General features: G+C 59.8%; 1 protein-coding gene across 4 annotated transcripts; it reads left to right on the top strand.

The window, feature by feature from the left end:
- GRINA (glutamate ionotropic receptor NMDA type subunit associated protein 1) lies at window positions 1–26,054 on the top strand. 4 transcript variants are annotated; one of them, XM_039526431.1, is made up of 7 exons: window positions 1–133; window positions 15,640–15,990; window positions 21,393–21,505; window positions 21,641–21,841; window positions 22,848–22,976; window positions 23,658–23,801; window positions 24,849–26,054. In XM_039526431.1, exons 2-7 carry the CDS (start codon window positions 15,669–15,671, stop codon window positions 24,996–24,998), a joined length of 1,059 nt encoding a protein of 352 aa, XP_039382365.1. In that variant the 5' UTR covers window positions 1–133; window positions 15,640–15,668; the 3' UTR covers window positions 24,999–26,054. The 4 variants fall into 4 exon arrangements, with proteins under 4 accessions (XP_039382365.1, XP_039382367.1, XP_039382368.1 ...); XM_039526433.1 differs by lacking the exon at window positions 1–133 and adding an exon at window positions 9,779–9,918; XM_039526434.1 differs by lacking the exon at window positions 1–133 and adding an exon at window positions 9,933–9,956.
- Window positions 26,055–27,264: the final 1,210 nt, after the last annotated feature.

Raw genomic sequence — 27,264 nt, 5'->3', positions numbered from 1 at the left:
GGCCGCGCGACGCTTCCGGCGGCCCAACGGGGCGGGGCCAGGGGCGGGGCGAAGCGCTCAGGCCCCCGCCCCCTTATCCCCGCCCCGCCGCAGCCGCAGCTGCAGCCTCCGGAGCCGTTGTGGGCCCTGTGCGGTGAGTATCGGGCCGGGTGGGAGCCGGGGGAGCCCTGTGGGGCTGGGTGCTCTGTGCCGGGAGGGGTGGGGCCCTGTCGGGGGCTGTGCTCTGTGCTGGGGTGCTGGGGTGCCTGTGGGGCTGGGTGCTCTGTGCTGGGGCTGTGTGTGGGGAGGTGCCCTGTCGGGGGGGGGAGGCTGTGTGCCGGGGGGCTGGGTGCGATGTGCCGGGGATGGGGGGGGGGGCGGTGCCCTGTCGGGGGCTGGGTGCTCTGTGCTGGGGGGTGCCCTGTCGGGAGGGGGCTGGGTGCTCGGTGCTGGGGGTGCCCTGGGGGTAGGGGCTGGGTGCTCTGTGCTGGGGTGCCCTGGGGTGGGTGGGGCTGGGGGTATGTGGGGGTGCCCTGTGGGCTGGCTGCAGGTGTGGGCTTGGGATAGGGTGACCAGACAGCAAGTGTGAACAATCAGGCTGGGGGGGGGGGGGGTAATGGGACTGTCTTTATAAAATCGGGACATCTGGTCACCCTAGGCTGGGCAGCGGCAGTGGGCAGCCGTGCTGGTCTCAGGGTGGGGGCATTGGGGGGGTGGGGCTGTGATGAAGTGGGAGTGTCTGCAGGGTGCTGGGGCCCTGAGTGCATAGCCCAGCGAGGGTGCTGGGGGGGTGTTTGTGCGTTACTAGTGTGTGAGGGCTGTTGTGTTTGGCACAGCCCTGAGCTTGTGTCCCCCAGTCCCTGCCCCGAGGAGCCTACGTGTGCAATGCTGCCATCTCACAATGCCCTCTGCGAGACCCTGCTCAGCTCCATGAAGGGGGCCGGCTGCTGCTGCCCCGTCCTGGGCCCCAGTGCCTCCATTTCACCCAGAGCCTGGTGCACTGGGCCCTGCAGGCTTCCTGGGCAGCTCTTGTGTGTTAAGGGGGCAGTGGCGAGGGGTGGCTCCCAGGCCTTGCTGGGTGTCCCATGTATTGCACGTAGGCCTGTGTGAACCGGGAAAGGGTAAGTAAATCGGTTGGGGCTGGTAGCAGGGCAGCTGTGTGCGTGAGAGGCCCTGTTTCCTTCCTCTCAAAAATGACTCCTGTAGTCAGCCTTCTTGTGGGCTGTGGCGATGCCTGTGGGCAGTGCCCGGAGCCCATCGGATGCGGCAGTGTGAGGGCACTGGCTGCTTGCTATGACATTTAGCATTACATGGAGGACTCGTTGATGGTGTCGGAGCAGGGGAGCTGCTACAGGCCGCACGCACCTCTCGCTGACCGGCTGTAGTGGAGCTGCAGCTGCTCAGCCCTTTTGCAGGCAAGGTGAACACCATGGGCACTTCTGCACATGGGCACAGCCTTCACGCAATGAGCTCCAATGTTCTGTGCCCACAGACTGGCAGCTGCTAAGAGGCATTAGCTCTCAGCGGAGCAATAAAAGCTGGTTCGATTCCTCTTAATTACAGTCTGGCAGCGAGGGCAGGGTCCTATCAGCATGGGCCACTCAGAGAGGCCTCAGGAGAGACGCGGGTGAAGCTAAAGGGGAGGAGGCTGGGCTGGCTGAGGGCATGGACAGCGCTGGGCTCCCTGCTGGGGCAGTGCAGCTAGAGAAGGGTTTGTTTTGCTGGAGGCACAGACCAAGCAGGCAGCAGCTCCAGATATTGGTGTTAAAGCTGCAGCCAACGTCTGCCTGCTGTGCGGAGCTGCTGGCCCTGGGCCGGTGAGTGACGGCCGGGGCCACCCTGCTTTGGAGAGTGGGGGAACTGTCACCCCTCAGGGGTGTGCTCAGGCCTTGTCCATTTTCCTGGCACTGGTCAGCAGCCCAGGAGAGCAGGGCCCCAGCAGGAGAGTGGAAAGGCAAGTGGGCAGCAGGAGTCTCCTGAACTCTGTGTACTGAGATGTAGGATATGCTGCCCTGGGCCAGGACTCTGGCCTGCCTTGCCAGTGCTCCTTTTGGGCATGGGCCGATAGCCAGAGCTCCGCAGGCAGGCGGCCCCGCTGTGCGCCTGGCCAGCCATGCAGCGCTGGGTGTGGATGGCAGGGCACACTCCCCCTGAAGCCTGACATCTGCTGGCTCGTCCCTAGTGTTATTTGTATGGGCCCCGGGTGCTACCCCCGTCTGACCCCGGCGGTCTTGGCTTGGCTTTGCTACTTCACCCTGCTGCAGAGAACGGCCAGGCATCGCTGTGGCTCTGGCTGTGGCTCTCCTCCTGCTGCCTGGGGGTCGCAGCGCTCCTGGCAGCGGGTAGCTGGTCAGGGCAGGGCAAACGCTGGGCCCAGCCAGCTCGGCAGGCCTGGCTGATCGAGAGGGCTGGTGGCCCCAAAGTAGCAGTCTGCGCTGGAGGTAGCTCCCGGGAAAGCTCTCTGTGAGGGGGTGCTGAGCTCTCGCACCCATCGGGAGGGGTGAATCCAGCTCTGTGACGCGCGCCCTTGTGCTGCAGTGTTAGCAGAGCCTGGGTCACAGCCTGCCTGGGGAAGGAGCCCTGCTCTGTGCACCTGCTGCTGGCCAGGGCAGAGGCCGCAGCGCGGCCCTGTGACTGCCACCTGCTTTCCTCCCTTAGCTGCTCCAGCCCCTGCACAAGCTGCGCTGTCTGGTGGCTAACCAGAGATTCCCTGTTGGCTGTGGGGAAGGGTCTGACCTCTCTGGGGGTCTTCGTTTGAATATTCAATAGGTCCTTGTGAAAGCGTGTGGCCAGCACTGCTTTGAGAGCTCAGAGTGGGTGGGGGCTGTGCAAGCTTCCTCCACAGCCATTCTGCCAGTGCCCCTTGATCCTAACCTGCAGCCCCCCCGGCTCTTCCCCCCAGCTCTGCTGATGCCCCTGTCACCGAGTTCCCGGGCGCTGCTCTGGAACTGCTCCCCACAAAGCCAGGCAGGACTCTGGGGAGCCTCCTCTCCCTTGGAGCAGCCTGTCTGCAGGGCAAGAAGCTCCCACGGCTTCACCTCCTGGGTCTCTCCTTGGAGCATTCAGCATCCCCTGCCCCTCCGTGCGCTTCCCACAGCGAGTCCGCCCAGGCGGGGTCCTGGGGAAGCCACAGGGTCCTGCCCCCCCACTTCGCAGTTGGACGTGACTCTCAGCCAGCCAGTAACACAGAGGTTTATTCGATGACAGGAACAGGGTCTAACACAGAGCTTGTGGGTACAGAGAACCGGACCCCTCGGCTGGGTCCATTCTGGGGGGCAGTGAGCCAGACCCCCACATCTGCCCTCACTCCTCGTCCCCAGCCAGCTCCAGACTGAACCCCCCTCCAGCCCCTCCTCCTCTGCTCAGCCCCTTCCCCGGGCCAGGAGGTCACCTGATCCCTTTGTCTCCAACACCTTCAGTTGGCACCTTGCAGGGGAGGGGCCCAGGCCATCAGTTGCTAGGAGACAGAGTGCCAGGCATTTAGGTGCACTGGCCCTTTGCTCTGCTAGATACTTAAGAACTGCAGAGGGGACACTGAGGCACCAGCACCGTATTCAGAGGAAACATTAAGAACATTCCCAGTTCGTCACAGCCCCTCAATCCATCTCGGAGATCCTCTCGCCTGGAGCTGCTGTGCGAGTGCCGCGAAGCAGGAGGCAGTGTCACCAACCCAGGCTAAGGCTGATTGGGGCTGCAGGCCAGAGGCGGGCGATAGCGCTGCCTGGGGGCTCTGCCTGGGAGGGTCCAGGTGTTTCGAGCTCTTCCCTTTTGGTCTTAAATGTAAATGGTCTCAAGTGAGCCCTGGGGATTGGTTCCAGTGGTGCCGTCTCCTCTGGCTCACCCCACGCCAGGTTAGCCAGTGTTCCTGCGGGGCAGGCTCTGATCCAGAAGGCTCTGGCTTATGCTGCTAGCCGAATGTCCAGCAAGGTTATCCCAGCCCTGCTGCAGCCGCACTGTCGCCAGGCTCTGCTATGTGCCAGCTACTACCAGACAGGGGTTGTAGGCAGATGAAAATAGCTTTCAGGGGGGGCTTTCTCCGCTCGTCGTATGTGGGCAGGTAACTTCTTTAGCCCACCAGTGCAGCCAGCCTGGCAGGGTGGAGCTCAGCTGCACCCAGGTTCTGCCTTGAATTAGCTCAGCTCTGCAGCCCAAGCTTTCTCCTGGAGTGGTGCAGAAAGCGCTGGGTGGTGCTAACCAGGGCTGCTATGCGGAGAGAACACTGGGAATCACTAGGAAAGGGATAGATAATAAGACAGAAAATATCATATAAATCCAGGGTACGCCCACATCTTGAATACTGCGTGCAGATGTGGTTGCTCCATCTCAGAAAGGTACATTGGAGTTGGAAAAAGTTCAGAAAAAGGTAACAAAAATGAGCAGGGGTGTGGAACAGCTTCAGTATGGGGAGAGATTAATAAGACTGGGACTTTTCAGCTTGGAAAAGAGACGACTAAGGAGTATATGCTAGAGGTCTATAAAATCATGAATGGTGTGGAGAAAGTAAATAAGGAAGAGTTATTTACTCATAACACAAGAACTAGGGGTCACCCAATGAAATGAACAGGCAGCAGGTTTAAAACAAACAAAAGGCAGTATTTCTTCACACAATGCACAGTCAACCTGTGGAACTCTTTGCCAGCGGATGTTATGAAGGCCAAGACTATAACAGGGTTCAAAAAAGAACTAGATAAGTTCCTGGAGAATAGGTCCCTCAATGGCCATTAGCCAGGACAGGCAGGGATTGTGTCCCTAGCCTCTGTTTGCCAGAAGCTGGGAGTGGGCGACAGGGGATGGGTCACTTGCTGATTCCTGTTCTGTTCATTCCCTCTGGGGCACCTGGCACTGGACATTGTTGGAACACAGGATCCTGGCCTAGATGGACCTTTGCTCTGACCCAGAGTGGCTGTTACTATGATTAGACCCAGCAGGTTGTTCTGGGCTCTGGACTCCATCTAGCTGCTAGTCCCCTTCGTTGGTTGCCAGTTCTGTTCCCAAACTGCACTGGGCGTCAGGGCTGGCACTCGCTGCTGTGGGCTCTGAAGGGGGCTGCACAGATTTGCTGACAGGAAGCTGGGTTTTGTGTGTGCAGATTCTCTTGCTGCAGCCTTTTGTCCTGGTGCCTGTTTTTCCAGCCCCCTTGAGGCATTCGCTCTGCCTGTGGCTCGCTAGTATTTGCATTCAAGCTGTTTGGTGCAGGTCTCTGGCTCACAGAGCAGGTCCTGGCAGAGGTCACACTTGGCATCTCAGTCCCTGCTCTGCAGAGCATTTCCTGGGGCTTTGACAAGCTGCTTCTGTCACAGCAGCAACAAGGCACCCAACATGCTTCGAGCAGCAGCATTTCTCACTTTGCCGCAGTCCAGTGCAGGGATTCCAGAGGTTCTGTTGGCATCTAAGCTCACTTGCCTGCCTCCCCCTCCCCCTCCCCCTGTGCACCTGCTCCCTGGCTGTGCCTGGAGTTTCTCTGGTGCAGATTCAGCCCTGAGAACTGGAGCCCAGGACTGAGCTGCAGAGAGACTCAGGGGGCTGCGTGCTGTGAAGGGATGTGAACCCAATGACAGAGGAAGTAGTGCAGAATGTGGGCTGGGGAAATGGAGCCAGGTGGCTGCACAGATGTGGCCAGGGCATGAGCTCTGGCTTCCGAGGGCTGCCTGCCTTTTTTAGTGCTCCCCCTCTGCCCCCTCCCTGCGGGATCTGAGCAGCACCTCCCGCACCCCTGCGAGGCAGGGAGGCGTTAGCACCATGTGACTGAGGCCCAGAGGCAGGCAGAGTCCAGCTGAGCCAGGAGCTGCATCAGGTCCCAGCCCAGTGCTCTGTCCGCTAGGCCAGGATGGATAAAAATCAATGATTTTTTTTATCAGATTTTTTTTGATAAAATGCTTTTTGAGGAAAAAACCTATCTAAAGATACATTATAGCTCAAAGATATCTCCTCATGGAATCAGGTTTCAGAGAGGTAGCCGTGTATAGGGATTATAAATTCTAATTCTACAGTATGAGACAATATATTCAGGTCATGTTTAAGAAAAGTTTTGTAAACGAGTTCCAATAGTTCATGGGTTAGGGACCCAATCTTGTGGGGTTCCAGGGGCTTCTGTATCGATTATTTAGGTTAATCTTTCTATCTACCCAATGGGACTCGGTGCTCTATCTAGAAGATACCTTCAGAGATGCTTAGTTTTGCAGTTCTCAGACTGGATTTGTGTCTCCAGAGGTAACATGCTTGTTGTGACGGAGCAGGGAGTGGGGCAGATTTGACCTGGGAATGTTGCAGGGGAGTTACATTGGGGATGGGGGACTTCCCTTGAAGGAAGCTACCTGAGCCAGGAGGGGGGTTGGGAGAGGTGACACTTTCTGCCTGGGAGACTGAACAAAGGGAGGAGGAGCTGGGGGAGGGGGAGAGAGCTGCTGGAAGAGTTTTGGTTTGGCAGTTTGGGGCTGGATGGTGCAAGGCAGGGAACCCCAAGCTGGGGTCTAAGCTCCCTGCCCCCCCAGAAGGACTTGACTGAGGGGTCCTGGCTGTACCTACGAGCTCTGTTTTAGACTGTGTTCCTACTGTACAATAAACCTTCCGTTTTACTGGCTGGCTGAGAGTCACGGTGAATCCCAGGAAGAGGGGTGCGGCGCCCTGACTCACCCACGCTCTGTGACACTTGTTAACAGCAAAAATGTTTTTAAATTAATATATAGAGGTTTAAAATAACAGACCTCAACCCTATGGTCCCTCTGCAAGTTTGTGTACAGAGTCAATCCCTTACCTCTCTCTAAAAGTGCAAAGTCTCAAAGTTCAATGACTAGAAGATTGTTGGGGGCAGAATAGATCTGGACAGGGAGGAGAAGTCTGGAGATAAATGTGCGAAGGGAGCGACAGGCAGTAGAAACAGAAGTGAAGCTGTTTGAGCAGCATATTCCAGAAGTCTTGAGGTCTTTCCTAGTGTAGCCGTGGTTGATTTGAGATCTACCAGACCATTCTCTCACCAGAAGGGAAAACCTATCCTGGCAGCAGGCGTAAAAGAGACCCAGTCTGGGTCTCCTCTATCTCTGAGTTGGGAAGAACACGTATGACGGTTATAACAACCAACAAGAATGTGCTTTTATGTAGAAATCCATGATTGAATTGAGTCTTCCTGTCATTTGATTTAAATCAAATCCACCCTAGACCCTCTCTGACTCTGAGCTAGCTGCACAACACGGGTCTCCTGCTCAGCATTGGCATGTGCTGCCCAAGCTGCTCTTCTGCCCTCTTCACCCTGGGCCATGCCCTGCTGGGGCGGGCCAGACTCAGCCGTGGCCTGGGATGGGGCAGGGGAGGGGCCAAGGCATTAGCTGCCAGAGGACAGTGGGTCCCACCCTTTGTGGTTGGGAATAACCCCTCACCCAGGTCAGTGTGCCTGAGTCTGGAGACCGGCACGCTGCTTACAAAGCTCCGAGCTGCTCTGGGGCAGTTCTCCGGCTTGTTACCCAGAAGCCCTGAGGCCAGAGGGGAACATGGATCTAGGCTGGATCTCCCCAGACGGCAGCAGCATGGAATGGGCAAGGCACCAGGCTAGTGAGGCGCGGGTAGCAGACGCTCCAGGGCAGGGAGCTGAGCCGAGACCCCAAGGGGCAGATGTTGGCAGTGGTGATTAGCCATTGGAGCTCCTCCCCGGGCCCCCACGTGGAGCCTGTAAACCCAGACTGGATCTTTCCAAGCGCTCTGCCCTAGCTCAGCCAGGGGTTACAGGCTGGCTGAGACTGATCCAAGTCACGCAGGAGGGCACTAGGCCATAATGGTCCCTCCTGGCCTTGAAATGGCTCTGCTGCAGCTCGGGGCGTCTCAGAGCGGGAGGCGCTGGAGCTCTCGGGGATGTGCTGGGGGGGGGGGGGGGGGAATGATCTGAAACCCCCAGGCTGGGGAAGGGTGCAGGTACTAGAGGCTGCCCCCCCCCGACTGGCCCCCAGGAGGTGATGGGGAGCCCTCTCCCTTCAGCAGTGAGCAGGCGTTGAGCAGCCTCTGATTCTGGCCCACTCGCCAGCCAGAGCAGGTACACAGAGGAAGCCCCGAGCAGTTTCCCAGGGCCTGCAGTGCTAAGGCCAGGGCAGCCCCCTGCGCTGCAGCTGGATCAGGACCGCAGCTTGCACCCCACATGGAGCTGGGGTACAGGGAGTCTAATCTAGCGTCAGCATCTGGCCCAGCGAATCCCTGGGCTGGGGTACAGCCTCTCCTCACTGGCTGTGGGAGGAGCAGGCCTTGCTGCAGGGGGTGGCAGGGGCAGGGGTGTCTAGGGATACGGAGCCCCCTCGGGATGCCCATAGGGGTTCAGTGCCCCCAGGACTCGCAGCGCCTCGCTGAGGTGACAGGTTTAGGATTTCAGATGCCGTAAATAGGCTGCGTTTTGGAATTACAGAGAGTTAGAGCAAAGCTGCTTATTGGCACTTCCCGCAAAGCCTGGCCGGGAAATGGTGCTGTGGGGGCTTAGTATCCCCCGTGGTGGTGACAGCCCCCTCCTCCTGCCCTGTGATGGGATTAAACCACCTCTCGCTAACTGCAAACCCTCCCCCGCCTTTGTATCTAAGGCTCTCCCAGGCCCTGCTGTCACCCCGCAGCCTCCTCCTTGTGCTGCTGGTTTCCTGGTGCTCTGGTCCAGCCAAGCAGGGACTGCCAGCCCCTTTCACTTCTGTTTGGGTTCCTGCTTCGGGCACAAGCCCACACCAGGGTGGCTTCAGCTGCGAGCAAGGTGCTTTTCTTGGAGCTGAGCAATCCTCCCCGTCCCCTCGGCGTGCCAAGCCCAGGTGCCGGGAGCTGGTATTCCTGCCGGTCTCGGGTTGTTCAGGCCGTCAGAACGTTGGGATTCCTTGGTTCCCAGTGTGCTGTTGCAGTTTATTAAAGTTGCGGTTCAAGGCAGGGCAGCAGTACAGAGGAGACGCCCTGTGTCCTGCTTGGCTCTCAAAGGCCGACGTGATGGGGGGTGGCTGGGCCAGATTTGGTGTGACCTGGTGCAGGGGCCACGGGCTGTAGAAAGTTATGGTGTTAACAGTTGCAGTTTCCACAACAAAATTGCAGGCCATGATTTTCTTCCAGCTGTACTTGTTTGTAGATCCCCAGGCTTCAGTGCTTCCTGGGCGGATTTGTGGCTGGGGCCATAGGTACCTGTGCTGCATTCCTCTCTCCTGCCTGTTCCCAGCCCTCTGCTGCAGTGTGTGACGCTCTCCTGTCTGCACACCCGGGCAGGCAGCGCAGCAGCAATGGGTGTGACTGCCAGCAATTCGCTGGGGCTCCTCGGGGTTGCCTGGGATCATCCCTTAGCGCTGTCTCTGCAGCTGGGGAGGAGCGCTTGGCGGCTGAAGCTAGGAGAAGGGGGCAGGTTTTGGTGTCCATCTGACTCGGAGTTGTGATGGCTGCAGCTTTGTCCAGTTCGCTCCTCCTGCGGGGGCCTGGCTCTGTGTGTGGCTGATGTCACAGGCGTGGGATTAAGATAGCGAAGGACCCAGCAGATTAGAGCGAGGAGGCTGCGCATGAGGTGGGGCGCTCGAGGGGGCTCATTTGGTGGAGAGCAGCCGTGTTAGACCTGCTGCCGCTCGCTGCGTCGCTGCCTGACAGCTGAAGCTGGCCGCGGGTTTCTCTCCCGCCCCCTCGATGGAGCGGGTTTATTTATTGCAGCTGAGAGAAGGGTATTTTCCAGGCAGGGCTGGAGGCTGCTGAGAAGGAAACTGCTGTGCTCTGGACTCTGCCTGGCATTTCAGCCTGTGACTCAGCAGGCTGTGCAGCCGCCCTGCTTGGGAATCGGGCTCTGCTCTGGGGAGGAGACACCCCCCCCCCCCCGCCCCACTCTGCTCTGCTCTGGTGGCTGTGAAGATAATAGCCTGATCTGGGCCTTCCTCTCAGCACAGCTCCGGGACCACCAGGCCTGCGCACGGACTCCACTTGCTGTGGCATTGGCAGGCACTGACGCCACCCAGGGCCGTATGTATCTGAGATGCCCATGCTGGGGAGGGCATCTGGTATGTACTGAGACCTCACATGCCCTGTGAGGGTGAGGCATGGGGCAAGTGACTTAGGTCAGGAGGCCTTGTTTCTGTCCTGGGTTGTTTTGGGGTCTTGTCCCTGTGCCTGCTGTCCCTCCCCCTTCCCTTCCACCGGCTGGGGATTGCATCTCCATACCTTGGAGAGTCTCAGCTCAGACCCCCCCCCCCGCCCCCCCGGGTCCTCCTCCATGGCAGTCTCTGCATTCTTGCTGGCTACCGAGTAATGCTTAGATTCCTGGTGCCAGGGAGCCTGTCAGTGGATCAGAGGGAGGAGGTAGCCGGCCACACCAGGGGCCCATCATCTCTGGAATTGCCTGCCTCAGCTGTCCGGTAGCAGATCTCCTAGTTAGTCTGGGGTCCCAGGTCTGGCAGGAAAATGCTCATAACTGTGTGTGTGGTTGGGGGGTGGGGGTGGAAAGTGCTCGAAGTGCTTTGGATGGGCTGTAAATCTCTGCCTGCTGATGTCCTAGCCAGGGGGAGGATCCCCTGGCCCCACGCCTCTCAAGCTGGTGAGCAGCTTGTAGCCTGAAGCATGAGGGCCGAGAGCTCCTGGAACATTGCAGCTGCTGCTGTGATTGATGCTATAGAGGGTCCTTGGTCATCCACCTGCACAGGACAGGCCGACGTTAGGTGGCTCAGGGCCACAGCACAGTCCGTTAGGTCGCCTGCAAGGTGCTAATGGGCCTAGAACCCGGTCATTCGTTTTGCTGTAGCAGAATGGCCAGAATGTGCCTTATGGCGCCATGCCGGGAACCCAGCCGCCTCCTGATCCCTACGAAACCCACTGCTGTCCCCTCGCTGTCCCCGCAGTCAGCTGCAAATAGCAAACAGGCCTTGTGGTGTCCCAAAGTTGGGGCGGGCAGGGACTCCAGAACATCTAGATCCTGTCCTTTGCCAGTGCCAGAGCATTAGGGCATGGATAGAACAGGGCAATCCTTGAGTGATCCACCCCATTAGCCGGTCCCTGGTTCTGGCAGTCGGGGACCCCTAGCGCAGGGGGCTGGGTCCCTGACCAGCGTGGCTACTAGCCATTGGTGGACCTGTCCTCCAGCTCTTCTGAGTGAGGGAGGCTGCGGCTCTCTAGGTCACCAGGGACAGAGCTCTGAGCTCACTGAGTGCCCCACTGTCATGTTACACGGTGGGGTGACTAGCCTGGGGGCCTTCTCTGGACCCTTAGTCTGTCCCTCTGGCCCCGCACAGTGATGGTGCTAGGTGCACTGGGGTCCCACCTCTTACTGAGTGGCTCTGGTCTCCCATCTCCCTGCTCCCCAGAGCTCTGCTCCTCGTCCTCCTCTGGATCCTTGTGACTTGTTCAGAGTCCTGTGACCAGCAGGACTCGCTGAGGGAAACACCAGCCCTTTATGTAACAGCATTAGAATAGATCTGGGGCGGCTGCCCTTGCCATCTGACTCCTGCTGCACGTTGAACCAGGCTCTGCCTGGAAGGTGCAGCTAGTGCAAGGCCCACAAAGGGGGTGTGAGAGCAGGTTAAATTGCCCTCTAAATGGTCATCGCCTGGTACTTGTCTAGGCTGCTTCTCGGTGCCACGCTGCCTGGAAGAGGAGGGAACCTCTTCACTGGGGCTCCTTGCCAGGTGTTCAGCCCCTGAAAGGGTGGGGCAGGCCCTGGGCCTGAGCTGCCTTTGCTGTCTGCACTGCATCTTGTTGCTGATGCGAGTGCACGGGGGGTGCCAATGTGTGCGGTGCTACCCAGCATGCCCCTGGAGCCTGGGGGAGGGGAGGGAAGTTTGGGGGAGCTGTGCAGTGGGCTTTGCTGGTGGGGCAGGCGGAAGGGTCCTCCCCGACCTGCTCCGTGCTGTGATGGTGCAGGCCTGGCTGGCTCTTAGCAGTGGGCAGGCTCAAGCCCAGGTTGGCATGGAGTGTTTCTGGCTGCCCAGTCTGAGAAGGGGCACCGGGGGTGGGTTGAGGGAAGGAATCGAGGTCTCCAGACGCCTGCTCAGCAGTGGGCTTGGTCAAGGAGAGTCTGAGCAGAGAGACTGAGGGCAATAGGCCCCCGGTCCCGGACCCACAGGCGCGGTGCCTGGCCCCAGCTTTGGAACGGTGTCTCTAGGGCAAACCCTGCAGTGGGGCTGACCCCCGAGGGGTCTTGCTCTGCCTTGGGGTAGCCACCCAGCCTCACCCCCTCCTTGGACTGGGCCTCTGGCCCTACAGCCCCTCACTCTGCTCTGCTTATCCCACTGACAGAGCCTGAGGGAGGGGCCAATGCACCTTGTGCTGTGTGGGCAGTGACGCGCATGCCTTGCTGTGAAAAACCTGGTTCTGAACCTCGCACGCAGCACAGGCCGCCCTGAGGGGAGCCTAGGAGCATCGTCTGGTCTGGTCGACCAAGAGCCCAGCCGAGCTGCAGTGACCCCATGGTTCCAGCCCTGGCTGGCTGTCTGACCACCTTGGTCAGACACTAGGTGAGAGCCCTGGCTCCTTCCAGCAGCCAGCACTTTCCCCAGTCTGAGACCCATGGGGGTAAGGCTGTAAGTCTCCCCTAGGAGAGGCAGGAAAGTCCACATCCCTCTGGGTCCCTGGCTGCTAGGTGTCAATGTCTAGGCAACTGGCTTTGCCATTGTCTTCTCAGCTGCTCCATTGATATGAGGCTACGGTCTGGAAAGCTGGGCACCGCCCACCTGTGTGTCTCAGCCTGCCTGGGGAGCACACAGTGGGCAACAGTGCAGAATCTGGGGGAAACTGGGGCACAAACAGACCTAATAAAAATATTACCAAATATTCCCACTTCGTCACACCCCCTTCCTGCTCCTAAGGGTGGCCCCAGCCCAAGGAGGAGTATTGCCCGATGGGAAGCTGGCACTGCAGCTGTACTGCACCTGGGGATAAACGGGGGCTTGCGTCTCTCGCCAGGACCGAAGGAAGCACCCACTCTGGTGTTTCTGGGTGTGTGCGTGTGTGTGGGCATTCCTGGGAGCTGCTGTGCCCTGAGGAGGGGTGTGTGGTATGCAGGGGCTGTGCCGGGCAGCTGGGAGCTCTGGGTGCCTAGACTGCATGGCTGACACTGGCTGGGTTTCAATGAAGGTGTTAAATCCCCTGGGTGGTGCCGTGGTGGACGCTGCGCTGTGGGGTTTCAGCCCTTCTGGCCGGGGGTGCAGCTGTGTTTGTAAATTACTTGCAGGAGAAAGTTGGACTGAACCCAGGGCAGGGAACAGCACTGGCCCTGCAATGCCAGTGCCAGCCCAGCACCATGTCACGTGAGTGGGGCCAGCTGATGCTGGGAATTAGATGGGATTTCCCAGAATCCCTGTGGCAGCAGGCCTAGCTCCTTCTGCTGCTGCCTGAGAAATGAGCCCCGGTGTTTACAAGAAGGGGCGTTGCCCTGCTGGGGGCTGGGCAGTACCAGGTCCCTCCTGCTCCTGGCACAGCAGCTCCAGCATGGAGAGCTCTGCCTGCCAGCCCCTGGACACAGCCAGCACTCTGTGGCCAGCCCTGTGCAGCACAAGCAGGGAGGGAGCCCGGGAGACGGTGCTGGCCACCGGTGTTCTGGGTGGGGTGTACTTTGGCTTTAGCTCCCAGGCCTGCTGGCATGGTGGCACCCCTTCTGTTTCACTGCATGCCAACCTGTCATGGCAGGAGCCTATGTGAAACCCAAACAGGGGACATGGGAATGCTGATATAATGCTGTGTAAAAAAGGAGTAGCCTGCACCTGCCCTCGCCGTTAACCCCATGGGTGCCTCAGTTGTAGCTGCGGGCCGGCACGCTGTGCAGCCGGCACTGTTGGGCTGTAGTCGCCACTACTGGAAAGAAGAAAAATGGGCTTGTCCTTTGCTTCTGTGTGCTGGGCAGAGTGGCCTGGGGCAGGGGGGGGAGCCCTGTGGCGACCAGAGTCCCTGCGGGGGACGGCTGGGGTCCCTGCAGTGGGGGGGAGGCTCCAGAGGGCAGGGATATGGGCAAAGGGATATGGATGTGGGTGGGCGAGCGGAGAGGAGCCTTGTGGGGGGTGAATGGGGGCCCTGTCTCCCTGGAAAAGCCAGAGGAGATTCACTAAGTGACTGGAAAACAGGCAGAGTCGTTGCCTGCTGTTGAGTGAAGGAGGCCTGCGTATCAGCCCCGGGCTGGGCATGGGGGACACTCTGTTTAATGAGGCAGCACCCCTGCCCCTATGGCGGGGGGCTGTGAGCTCCCACACTCACGCTCTGGAACTCATCCTCTGAAGTCAAACTAACAAGCCAGAGCAGACCCAGCTGCTGGGGAGGGCTGAAGGAGCTTTCCTGCAGCGGGCCAGGCCCAGCCCTTCCCTGACTCTTTCATGTAGGCTGGGGTCTCTGGCCGGGCTACCCCAAAGATGGTGTCCTGGTGTGTGCTGAGTGCTCGGGGCTTCCTTGCGGAGCATGTCTCTGCCTGGGGCCCTTCCTGCCCATCCTGAGCTGTGGCTGCCCAAGGTGCTTCGGGTACCTCTGCACAGCCTGTGCAGCAGCCTCCCCAGCCCAGCTTGGGCTAGTGCTTGGAAAACGGCTGTGTAGACACACGTTGAGTTCGACTGGGTCTCAGAAACCCCCTGAGCCCCGCTCTCCTTCTGGGCAGTGCAGGCACCTGCCACCCTTGCAGTCACAGGGCACCCCGAGTAGTGTGACCAGATGTCCTGATTTTATAGTGGCAGTTGATATTTTAGGGCTTTGTCTTATATAGGTGCCTGTTTAGCCCCTGACCCCATCCCGATTTTTCACACTATCTGGTCATCCTAGCCCCAAGGCAGCCCCCTGACAGCCAGATCTGGCCCATAGGGCCTTCCATTTGGCCTGCCAGGCGTCAGCAGCTCCGTCCTGCTCCTTGCTGCAGGCTCCGCTGTAGGGCCAGCCCGGCTCCAGCACCTGGCCTCCCCTGCCCAGTCCCGGCTGCTGTTCCCTCTGTGCGCCATCGGAGGACGCTCTGCAGCCAGGAGGGAAGGGGGCTGCCAGGAGCATGGAGCTGAGAGCCCTGTGGGGAGCAGGGAGGAGCAGCTCGCGCATGGCAGTTGAACAAAAGGCTCTCCCCAGATCCTCTGGCCCCGGTGCCTCCCGCCAGGTGCCCCCTTTCCCTCCGAGCTGGCAGGTGCCAGGGCTGAGCCTGGGTGGGAGCAAGGGGGCCTCAGAGGCAGGTCTGGAGCCTGGGCAGCGGAGCGGGAGTCAGTGGCTGGGGGCCAGGACAGGCCCGGAGGCAGAGCTGAGCAGTGGGGCCCCAGTTGGAAATGGGGGCTGGGCCGGGCTCCCCCCGGGCTCTGCGGGGCAGACGCCGGCCCTGCCGCTGCCCCACACCCGTCTCCGGCCTGGCCCGATCCAGCCGGAGCTCAGGAGGGGAAGCTGGCGCTAGGCCCTGGTTACCGTGGCAACGGAGCTGCAGGAACTGGGTCAGCCTGCTCCCTAGCAGAGACTCTGCTGCCAGCAGGGCCCACCTCACGGGCGGGTGACGTGGGCCCCCTGAGTGAGGCTGGGGGGGCGGGGAGGCAGTTGTGGGGACACGGGGGGCAGCTGTGGGGCAGCCGGGCATGGGGCGATGGGTGGGGGGAGGGGCTTCCAGTCCTGTCAGCTCCGAGAAGGATGGGTCCAGGGGGCTGCCTGGGAGGCTGGGGTTTGGGGGGCCCCTCGGGCTGTGACTGGCTGGCAGTGGGGGGGACTCAGGAGCAAGGCCTCTAACGCCCCCTCTGTGTGTTTTCTCCCCAGCACTGAAGCGGCAGTGAGCACCTGGGAACATGTCCCACGAGAAGAGCTTCCTGGTGTCGGGCGATGGCTTCCCCACTCCAAGCCCTGCCTTCCCTGGGCAGCAGCCTCCTGCCCCGCCAGCCTACGCACAGCCCCCCTACCCGGCAGCACCCTATCCACAGCCCCAGTTCCAGCCAGGACCTTACAACCAGCCGGGCTTTCCGCAGGGCCCGTACCCTCAAGGGCCTGGGCCATACCCACCAGCCCCATATGCTCAGGGGCCATATCCACCGGCAGGCGTGTATCCTCAGGGGCCGTATATGCAGCCGCCATACGCCCAGCCACAGCCCATAGTCTCAGAGGACCAAGGCTGTAAGTGACATTGCTGCTCCCGTGGGAGGCAGGGCAGGGGCAGTGGGAAGGCATGCTTGGGGGAGCTGCCCCATCCCCCTCTAGAGCTGAGCGAGACTCGAACCCTCCCAGCAGTCAGGCTGCGTTCTGCCTGCCTGGAGTCTCAGCAGGTGCTGCTGGTCCAGCTGGGGGCCTCTCTCCAAAGTCTGCTGCAGCTGGTGGTGCCCTCTGACCTGCTTCCATGCAGCGCTCCCAGACTCCTCCTGGGGCTCCCAGCTCTCCCCCCATGTCTGCTCTGCACCTGCTGTGGCCCTAGAGATAGTACCTGTGTCCACTCTGCAGCTGGGCCTCAAGGGTGGGGTGAGCTGCCAGGAAATGGGGTGAAAGATGCAGAGTCAGCCCCATCCCTGCGGGGCCAAGTGAAGGGGTCTGGGTTATGTGGTGGGCTCTGGCCATAGAATCCTAGAATCTCAGGGTTGGAAGGGACCTCAGGAGGTTCTAGTCCAACCCCCTGCTCAAAGCAGGACCAACCCCAACTAAATCATCCCAGCCAGGGCTTTGTCAAGCCTGACCTTAAAAACCTCTAAGGAAGGAGATTCCACCACCTCCCTAGGGAACCCATTCCAGTGCTTCACCACCCTCCTAGTGAAATAGTGTTTCCTAATATCCAACCTAGACCTCCCCCACTGCAACTTAAGACCATTGCTTCTTGTTCTGTCATCTGCTACCATTAAGAACAGTCTAGATCCATCCTCTTTAGAATCCCCTTTCAGGTAGTTGAAAGCAGCTATCAAATCCCCCCTCATTCTTCTCTTCTGCAGGCTAAACAATCTCAGTTCCCTCAGCCTCTCCTCATAAGTCATGTGCTCCAGCCCCCTAATGATTTTTGTTGCCCTCCGCTGGACTCTTTCCAATTTTTCCACATCCTTCTTGTAGTGTGGGGCCCAAAACTGGACACAGTACTCCAGATGAGGCCTCACCAATGCTGAATAGAGGGGAATGATCACGTCCCTCGATCTGCTGGCAATGCCCCTACTTATACAACCCAAAATGCCGTTAGCCTTCTTGGCAACAAGGGCACACTGTCGACTCATATCCAGCTTCTCGTCCACTGTAACCCCTAGGTCCTTTTCTGCAGAACTGCTGCCCAGCCATTCGGTCCCTAGTCTGTAGCAGTGCATGGGATTCTTCCGTCCTAAGTGCAGGACTCTGCACTTGTCCTTGTTGAACCTCATCAGATTTCTTTTGGCCCAATCCTCTAATTTGTCTAGGTCCCTCTGTATCCTATCCCTACCCTCCAGCATATCTACCACTCCTCCCAGTTTAGTGTCATCTGCAAACTTGCTGAGGGTCCAGTCCACACCATCCTCCAGATCGTTAATGAAGATATTGAACAAAACCAGCCCCAGGACCAATCCTTGGGGCACTCCGCTTGATTACTGGCTGCCAACTAGACGTGGAGCCATTGATCACTACCTGTTGAGCCCGATGATCTAGCTAGCTTTCTATCCGCCTTATAGTCCATTCATCCAGCCCATACTCCTTTAACTTGCTGGCAAGAATACTGTGGGAGACTGCATCAAAAACTTTGCTAAAGTCAAAGAATAACACATCCACTGCTTTCCCCTCATCCGCAGACCCAGTTATCTCATCATAGAAGGCAATTAGGTTAGTCAGGCATGACTTGCCCTTGGTGAATCCATGCTGACTGTTCCTGATCACTTTCCCTTCCTTTAAGTGGTTCAGGATTGATTCCTTGAGGACCTGCTCCATGATTTTTCCAGGGACTGAGGTGAGGCTGACTGGCCTGTAGTTCCCTGGATCCTCCTCCTTCCCTTTTTTTAAAGATGGGCACTACAGTAGCCTTTTCCCAGTCATCTGGGACCTCTCCCGATCGCCATGAGTTTTCAAAGATAATGGCCAAGGGCTCTGCAATCACATCCACCAACTCCTTTAGCACCCTTGGATGCATCACATCCAGCCCCATGGATTGTGCTCGTCCAGCTTTTCTAAATACTCCCGAACCACTTCTTTCTCCACAGAGGGCTGGTCACCTCCTCCTCATGCTGTGCTGCCCAGTGCAGTAGTCTGGGAGCTGACCTTGTTTGTGAAGACAGAGGCAAAAAAAGCATTGAGTATGTTTGCTTTTTCCACATCCTGTGTCACTAGGTTGCCTCCCTCATTCAGTAAGGGGCCCACACTTTCCTTGACTTTCTTCTTGTTGCTAACATACCTGAAGAAACCCTTCTTGTTACTCTTAACATCCCTTGCTAGCTGCAACTCCAAGTGTGATTTGGCTTTCCTGATTTCACTCCTGCATGCCTGAGCAATATTTTTATACTCCTCCCTGGTCATTTGTCCAATCTTCCACTTCTTGTAAGCTTCTTTTTTGCGTTTAAGATCAGCACGGATTTCACTGTTAAGCCAAGCTGGTCGCCTGCCATATTTACTATTCTCTACACATCGGGATGGTTTGTTCCTACAACCTCAGTAAGGATTCTTTAAAATACAGCCAGCTCTCCTGGACTCCTTTGCCCCTCATTTTATTCTCTCAGGGAATCCTGCCCATCAGTTCCCTGAGGGAGTCAGTCTGCTTTTCTGAAGTCCAGGGTCTGTATTCTGCTGCTTTCCTTTCTTCCTTGTGTCAAGATCCTGAACTCGACCCTCTCATGGTCACTGCCTCCCAGGTTCCCATCCACTTTTGCTTCCCCTACTAATTCTTCCCTGTTTGTGAGCAGCAGGTCAAGAAGAGCTCTGCCCCTAGTTGGTTCCTCCAGCACTTGGACCAGGAAATTGTCCCCTACACTTTACAAAAACTTCCTGGATTGTCTGTGCACCGCTGTATTGCTCTCCCAGCAGATATCAGGGTGATTAAAGTCTCCCATGAGAACCAGAGTCTGTGATCTAGTAACTTCTGTTAGTTGCCGGAAGAAAGCCTCGTCCACCTCATCCCCCTGGTCTGGTGGTCTATAGCAGACTCCCACCACCACATCACCTTTGTTGCTCATGCTTCTAAACTTAATCCAGAGACTCTCAGGTTTTTCTGCAGTTTCATACCGGAGCTCTGAGGAGTCATACTGCTCTCTTACATACAATGCAACTCCCCCACCTTTTCTGCCCTGCCTGTCCTTCCTGAACAGTTTATATCCATCCATGACAGTGCTCCAGTCATGTGAGTTATCCCACCAAGTCTCTGTTGTTCCAATGACATCATAGTTCCTTGACTGTGCCAGGACTTCCAGTTCTCCCTGCTTGTTTCCCAGGCTTCTTGCATTTGTGTCTAGGCACTTAAGATAACTCGCTGATTGTCCTGCTTTCTCGGTCTGAGACAGGAGTCCTCCCCTCTTGCACTCTCCTGCTCGTGCTTCCTCCCGGTATCCCATTTCCCCTCTTACCTCAGGGCTTTGGTCTCCTTCCCCCGGTGAACCTAGTTCAAAGCCCTCCTCACTAGGTTAGCCAGCCTGCTTGTGAAGATGCTCTTCCCTCTCTTTGTGAGGTGGAGCCCGTCTCTGCCTAGCACTCCTCCTTCTTGGAACACCATCCCATGGTCGAAGAATCCAAAGCCTTCTCTCCGACACCACCTGCGTAGCCATTCGTTGACTTCCACAATTTGACAATCCCTACCTAGGCCTTTTCCCTGCACAGGGAGGATGGACCAGAACACCACTTGCGCCTCAAACTCCTTTATCCTTCTTCCCAGAGCCACAAAGTCTGCAGTGATCCGCTCATGGTCGTTCTTGGCAGTATCATTGGTGCCCACGTGGAGAAGCAGGAAGTGGTAGCGATCTGAGGGCTTGATGAGTCTCGGCAGTCTCTCCGTCACATCGTGAATCCTAGCTCCTGGCAAGCAACAGACCTCCCTGTTTTCCTGGTTGGGGCGGCAGATAGATGATTCAGTTCCCTTGAGGAGGGAGTCCCTGACCACCACCACCCGCCGCCTTCTCTTGGGAGCGGTGGTTGTGGAACTCCCATCCCTAGGACAGCGCATCTCGTGCCTTCCAATCGGTGGAGTCTCCTTCTGCTCCCTTCCCTCAGATGTATCATCCACTCCACTCTCTGCACTAGTACCTGTATCTGCATTGCTGGTACATGGACGCTCCCCTTTCTTCTTCTGGAGGTCACATGCTGCCAGATTTCTTCACTGTCCTTCTGTGAGTTTTCACATAATTTTCACAGCACATGGGCTGGTGCTGTGAGAATAACCCAGGATCCAGACCTAGGGGAGACAGGGAAGCCAGTTAACCTGGTGCAGTGTCTGTGTAAACTGGTCCCTAGACCCCACTTTGCAATGAGATCTGTGATGGCCCCTGTGACTCCTGGGCCTGGTGGGGCAGTGGTAACACTCCCAGTCTGAACTCTCTGGGCCCCTCCATCCTGCACAGGGCCCAGGGGTCTGAGTGAGCGGTGGGTTGGGGACTGAATTGGTGTGGCTTGGCCAAGGTCACAGGAATCGCTGGGGCTCAGTGCTCTCTGCCTGCTCACTCCCTGCTGCTGCAGCCCCGAGGGCTTTTCTGCCCTGGGGACAGCAGCAGCTGCTTCCTCTGGAGAAGAAGGGGGAGTCCCTTGCTTACGGCCCTCTTGCACCCTAAGGAGAGAAGAGGAGACTCCTGCAGCCTCCCCTCCCTGGGGCAGGTGAGGCCTAGCCACGAGCCAGGGCCCTGTTTCCTGCTGGCCCTCCACCATTGGGGAGGGGGGCAGGGTGGGGTCTGGCAGGCTCTCACCTTCGCACTGGCATCTCCCACTCTGGAGGAAATGCTGAGATTCCTGCAGTGACACCTCTTAGCTGCCTGCAATTCCTCCCTGTGGCTGAGCTGCACCTATGGCTGCTCCTCTCCTCTCCTCCCCCCCCCCCCCCCCCCAGCTGCAGCCAGCTTCCCAGCTGGTGGGGAAGACAGGCTGGGCATGGGGGGCAGCCCCAGGCTTCCTCCAGCCCTCTGAGAGGCGCAGGGTATAGGCTCCTGCCTCCCCACACCACTGCCCTCAGGTGGGCTGTGGCAGAGTCCGAGCAGGAAGGATGGCCAAGTGCTGGCATGGCAGGCATGGCCATGCTTCTAGTCAGCTCTGCCCACTGCACCCAGCCCTGCCTGACCCCTCTCACCTGCTGTTCTTCTTTCCCTGTGTGGGACTGGCACCGCAAGATGGAATGAGCCCTGTCCGTGTGCCCTGGAGACCTGGCACCATGGCCACCAGAGTTGGTGAGCTGCCGCTTCTGGGGCATAGCCAGGCCATGATCTCCCCAGGGTTGGGGCTGGAGATGTGGAACAAGGTGCTGCAGTGTGTGCAGTAGAGCCCAGCACCCATCTGGCCCGGGGCCCACTCCCCTGGAGCTTAGTTCTTCCTGGGTGCTGGGCTGCTCCTGGCCGGGCTGGGTGGAGGGCTGAAGGGCTGTGCACCAGCTTCTGCCTTACTCCCCCTTTCTCTAGCTCCGCTGCACAGTAACTACCATGAGGACGGGCCGCCCTCGTACTACGACAACCAGGACTTCCCCATCACCCACTGGGACGACAAGAGCATCCGCCAGGCCTTCATCCGCAAGGTGAGGGGCTCCCAGTGCGCTGGGGCAGGGGCCAAGGGCCTGTGATCCCCACTAGAGGAGGTGGGAGTGGCCCTCTCTTTGCATGGGGGCAGGGGGAGAGGGGACCTGACCTCACCATGTCATGTGCTCCGCCAGGTGTTCCTGGTGCTGACCGTCCAGCTGAGCGTGACCTTGGCCTTCGTGGCCATCTTCACCTTTGTGAAGGGCATGAAGGGCTTTGTGAGGCGCAACGTCTGGATGTACTACGTCTCCTACGCCGTCTTCTTCATCTCGCTGATCGTGCTGAGCTGCTGTGGGGAGTTCCGCCGCAAGTACCCCTGGAACCTGGTCGCCCTGGTGAGCGCCAGCTTGCGGGCCCAGCACGGCTCTCGCAGCCCCACCGCTGAAATCCCCTCGCTTGGGGTGACAGTCGGGGGCTGGGAGGGGCCCTCTGCTCTGGGGCAGGCTGGAGTTGCTCTTCCCACCCATCGTGCTGTTCCCTACGCTGCTCCTGCCCGGGAGAGAAGTGCGAGAACTGACCTCATCCCCGTCCGACTCCCCTCCCTGACGGCATGGCCAGGCTCAGCGCTGCTGTGTGCTGAGCACTCCAGGGAGTTCTCCCGACCCAGCTGCTTACGCAGGGTGCTTGTACCCCTCACCCCATGGTCTCGCACCACCTTCCAGGAGTGCTGAGCTGCGACCGCCCTTCTGGGGTGGGGCTGGGCGATGCAGGGGATGTTGAGCCCAGGGAGGCACTAGGAGGCGCTGTGCTGCTGGCTCTGGGGTGGAGTCCCATAGGGGCGCTCTCTTGAGTCAGCACTGACCCCAAGTGCAGCCCCTAGGTCCTGAGCACAGAGCCAGTAACAGCCCCATGGCCACAGTCCCTGGGGGATCTGGGGTGCCACATTTCATTACACTTCCTTCCAGCTGAGCATGGGGCTAGTCACCCTTTCTCGTCCCTTTGGCTGGGCGGGAGCTGGCTACATGGGGCAGGGGGTGGAGACCCCTTTTCGCTGCCCAGCCTGTAAGGCTTGTGGCCGTGTGCTACGCTTTTAGCAGGTGGCCGTTCCCTCCGGCGAAGGCTGTAAACCCTTCGTTCCCCGTTCGCCCCAGCTGGACACTCTCCAGGCCCCGCCCCTCCTGGGGTTGTAGGTTTCCAGCTCGGGGCTCCCCGGTGTGTGCTGCAAAAGGGTCCCAGGGGAATGAGGCTGTTGTGGTGCCAAGGGTTTGCAGCTCGGGGCTGGATGGTGGTGCCCAGGCGGCTGCCCTAGCAGCCTGGGGCTCCCCTCACCCGGGTGCCTGCCCAGCCCTGGCTCTGCTCGGCCTGCTCATCCCCCCCCTAACACATGTCCCCTCTCTCCAGTCCATCCTCACTGTCAGCCTCTCCTACATGGTGGGGATGATCGCCAGCTTCTATGAAACGGACGCCGTCATCATGGCCGTGGGCATCACGGCCATCGTCTGCTTCACCGTTGTCCTCTTCTCCCTGCAGGTGAGAGGGGCTGGGCTCCCTCCCCGCCAGCGCTCGATCCCCGGGCTGGGCTGGGAGCTGGCTGCTGGGCCACCCAGCATGTCTGGGGGATGAGGGGTTGGCTGACATCTGCCTTCTCCAACTGTGAGAGTGGGGAGCCGAAGCCCCAGGCTGCCCCCTCCTGGGGACATTGCTAGCTCTCTGCCTGGGGCCCTGCCACCTGTGGGTCACTGCCCAGCTGTGCCTCCTGTCTCAGCCTTAGCCAGACACCTGCCACTGGGAGTCGGTCTCTGCTGCAGTAGCTTCCCTGGCACCGTCTGGGCCTTCATGCTGCTAAGGGGTTGATGCTCTGGAGCCCTTGGGCAGGTACAGCACTCGCCCGCTGACGTCTCCACATGCTCAGGCTGTGTTGGGAGCTGGCCACGGGGTTGGCAGAACCCAGGTGCAGCCTACGAGCTGCCTGTGCTGGTTCCCGGGGAATTGGCCCTCGGACCCAGCTGTGCCGTAGCCTTGCCTGGGGCTGGGCAGCCGGCCCGTGTCTGGGCTCCTGGGGGAGCTGCCTGGAAAGCAGAAAGACCTGGGCTCCTTTCAGCTCCTCCAGCAGGCAGAGCAGTGCTGGGGCCAGGTGCAGGCCCAGCCACGAGGGCAGGGGCTGGAGACCCCACGTGTGACGCCCCGATGGCGCATCGTCCTCTCCTGCAGACCAAGTATGACTTCACCTCCTGCCGGGGCGTGCTGATCGTCTGCCTGGTGGTGCTGATCCTCTTCTCCATCCTGTGTATCTTCATCCGGAACCGCATCATGGACATCGTCTACGCCTCGCTGGGAGCCCTGCTCTTCACCTGTGTGAGTGTCTGCCGGGGCAGGGCGCTCCTGGGGGTGGGGGCAGCGCCACCCCACTGTCTCCTGCAGATCCCTGCCCAGCGTGGGGAAGGCCTGGGCTGGAGCTGAGTGGGCAGGAGCCAGGGCGCTCAGCCTAGGGGCTCGCCAGGGCCTCAAAGGGGACAGCTCTGCCTGATGAACCCCTCCCCCAGGGGCATCTGGCTGCCTCACCACGGCTGAGAAACAAACCCTCAGGGTCATGGGCCCTGCGCCCCTCGGGCCTTAAAATCCACCCTCTCCAGCTGCTGGTCTGCTATGCCCACCGTATCCCTGTGCCCCTGGGTGAGCGCGTTGCTGGAGGGTAGCCTGGAGCTGTGCGGTGGGGACCGCTCTAGAACTGGCGGTAGCTTCAGACCCTCATCGTGGCACCTCCTGCTCCTGCCTAGTCCCAGCTGGAACCTGGCTCCCCCTGCCTGGGGTGAGGGTGGGCATCAACACCAGGGTCCAGTGGCAGCTGTGGGACCAGTCATCACGCCTGGATAAACGCCCCTGTTCTTGAGATGGGGGCTGCTGCTGGTGGGTGGGAAGGGGCCAAGTCACAGCTCTCGCTCACAAGCCAGAGAGCCCTGTCTGGGCCAGCACTGGGACCCGTGCCCGGATCTAGAGTCGGAGGGGCGTTGGAGACTCGGCTCAGAGAGGGAAGGAGGGCTTGGCAGGGCGGTGTCAGTGATGGCCAGGGACAGCCCTTCCCCTTGGATCACTCAACCCCCAGTGCTCTGCTCCTGGGCATGGCACTGTCCAAGCCCCTCCATCCTGGCAGCATTTCCAGAGCACCCCCATGTGCAGGGGGCAGAGGCGCAGCCTGGCACGGGCCATCCCTCCTGCCATGCCATGCGCTGTGAGCCCTGGGTGTGCAGGACGGGGGGCTGCATTCTCCCGCTCAGAGCTGCTGGCAAGGCCTAGAGCTGGGTACCTGGGCATGGTCCATGCTGAACGCGTGCTGCTGCGGCAGGCCTGGTGCCAGGGCTGGCACCCTGCTCCTGGATGACACCCCACCCCCCTCTCTTGCAGTTCCTAGCGGTGGACACTCAGATGCTCCTGGGGAACAAGCAGCTGGCCCTGAGCCCGGAGGAGTACGTCTTCGCCGCCCTCAACCTCTACACGGATATTATCCAGATCTTCCTCTACATCCTGGCCATCATCGGCCGGGCCAAGGACTAGCACGCGCACGTCCGCTGCTGTGGAGAGTAGGGTAACCTCCTGCCCCTGTGCCAGCCTCAGCTCACTGTGTCCCCGCCCCTGCCCCCAGCCGTGCTCCCCCATAGCCGTTTGGTGTGGTGTTGGTTCTCGTGTTCTAGTTAGTTTGACCCATGGTCCCCTCACCAGCTCTTCGGGAAGGACAGTGGAGCTGCAGTGGGCTCATGGTTTTGGAAGGACCTGCCCTGGGCCATCCTGGGGTGAGGGACACTCTCCATCCTTCGGCTGCCTGTGCTGCGTGGGGCCGAGCGCACAGGGGGCAGGGCGGGGGGGTGTAAATCGCTTTGCTCTGCACCATGTCAGGAGCTGCTGTCTTGCTTCAGGGAATGTCGCTGCCTGGTTGTGTCCCAAGCATGCTGCTCCCGCCCTCTGGCAGCCCCCATCCTCCACCACGGACGTGCCCAGCTCCCTGGCAGCCAGGGGCAGCTCTTTGGCCGCCACTGCTCCTCTCAGCTGTCACTAGCCAGCTGTGTCCCCAGCCTCCCAGTGGTGAATGGATTGAGCCCCCCCGCCCTGCCCCCAGGGAGCTCTCTGGCCCCAGGCGCTGCACTCTAGGGGCAGTGCTGCCTCACGCAGGCAGATCAGGCCTTTAGTGAGCTGACCCCAGAGAGCTTCAAAGGCAGGCTCCATTAGCACCTGGCCCTGGAGATCTGGCATGCTGGGCGGTGCCTCCGAAGCGCAGCCCCCACCGGGCCTGGCAGCACCTGCCTGCATTCCCTGCAGTTGGTCATGAAGATGTTGGAGACCCTGAACCGGTGGTGGTGGCTGCTCCCTGGTGTGCAGCCCCCTTGAGACTGCTTCCCGAGGCGCTATGCGTGGCTGGCCCGGGGCTGAGCGCAGGGATCTGCCCAGTTCCCCTCCCACGAGCACCTGGTGGGGGCTGCGTCACAGCCCTGCCTTCCCTTTCCGTGCAGCCCAGCTCCCTCCTGCTCCGGGCGCCGGAGGGCTGGGTCCTGGGGGCCCTGTTGTTCTGTATGTGACTGGCTGCTGCTGTTAATAAAGCTCTGTTTAGATGTGAGACCAGCGCCTGTCCAGACTCTCCTTTCCCCGTCCCAGCCCTCTCCTGGGGCGCCCCCTGCAGGAGCAGCATCTGTGCTGCCCCTGCCCAGGGGCCTGGCTAAGCAAGGAGAGACCTGGGTGAGCTCGCCCTGCCTGGGCCTGCGGAGCAGCGCTGGTGCCCCGTGCTGGGCAGCCCAGAGACAGCTTCGCCATCCCCTCCACACACCAATCCCTGGGGCCAGCGGGCTGCAATCCTGGAGCTGTGCAGGCCTCTCCCGCCCCCTGGGCCAGCTCCCTTGGCAGCTAGACACTGAAGGGAGCAAGGGGCTGGCTGAGGAGGTTCTCGGCCTATAGCAGGGTTACTAGCCCTTGGGCTCCGGGCACCTCTGGGCCGGGCGAGAGGACTTGTGCCTGCCCCACGCACCTGGGGCAATCACGGAGCTAGTGGGGGCTTTCTGCACTGTCTGGGCCCGGGTGTGCTACGTGATAAGGCCAGCGGAGAGGGATCAATCCCAGAGCCCCTCCCGGCCCCTGGAGCAAGGAAGGCCCTGACAGACCCTGGGGCCATGTAGGGGCAGGGGTATAAAGCCATCTCTGTCCCAGCAGCCCCCAGGCCCTGACCACACACGCAGTCTCCAGGTAGCACAGGCGGGCCGTGACTCCAGGGGCAGGAGGTTCTGGGGTGTGGCCCTTGCACTGCTGCATGCTGCCTGGCTGTCCCTGTGCCCTGAGCCCAGTGCCACTCCGCACTCAGCTGTATAAACAGGATGTCCTAATAAAGTGAGAATGTACCAAGCTTTGGGCTCCTCTCGTCCTTCCTGGGCTGGGCTTTCCTGCAGCTTCTGCTCCCCCTTGCTGCCCTGTCTCCTAGGCATGTTGAGACAGTACCGAGGGTCATGAGGCCTCTCCCCACCGCCCACCTTAGCATGTCCCTGCCTGCTGTGGCTCAGTCTCTGAGACCCACAAATGCTGCCTCCCAGGCCCCGCTGGCTCTGTACAGGTTAGCGATAGGCACACGCCAAACCCCGAGGCATAGGACTGGCAGGGACTCGAGAGGTCGTCTAGTCCAGTCCTGCACTCCTGGCCCGACAACTATCTAGACCATGTGTGACAGGTGTTTGTCCAACCTGCTCTTAAACATCTCCAGTGATGGAGATTCCACAACCTCCCTGGGCCATTTATTCCAGTGCTTCACCACCCTGAGACAGTTAAGAAGTTTTTCCTAACATCC

This window comes from Mauremys reevesii, linkage group 2 (genome assembly GCF_016161935.1).
Source record: "Mauremys reevesii isolate NIE-2019 linkage group 2, ASM1616193v1, whole genome shotgun sequence".
In the NCBI taxonomy this organism is placed as follows: domain Eukaryota; kingdom Metazoa; phylum Chordata; order Testudines; family Geoemydidae; genus Mauremys; species Mauremys reevesii.
Note: the sequence above shows the minus strand (reverse complement) of the source record. Positions and strands in the feature narration are given on the sequence as shown.

What these genes read in the sequence shown, in the direction of transcription:
- GRINA (XM_039526431.1), top strand. Translation starts at nt 15,669, where the DNA reads ATGTCCCACGAGAAGAGCTTCCTGGTGTCGGGCGATGGCTTCCCCACT. An exon ending in AGTCTCAGAGGACCAAGGCT is followed by an intron (nt 15,991 to 21,392) that starts GTAAGTGACATT and finishes CCCTTTCTCTAG; the next exon opens with CTCCGCTGCACAGTAACTAC. An exon ending in GAGCCCTGCTCTTCACCTGT is followed by an intron (nt 23,802 to 24,848) that starts GTGAGTGTCTGC and finishes CCTCTCTTGCAG; the next exon opens with TTCCTAGCGGTGGACACTCA.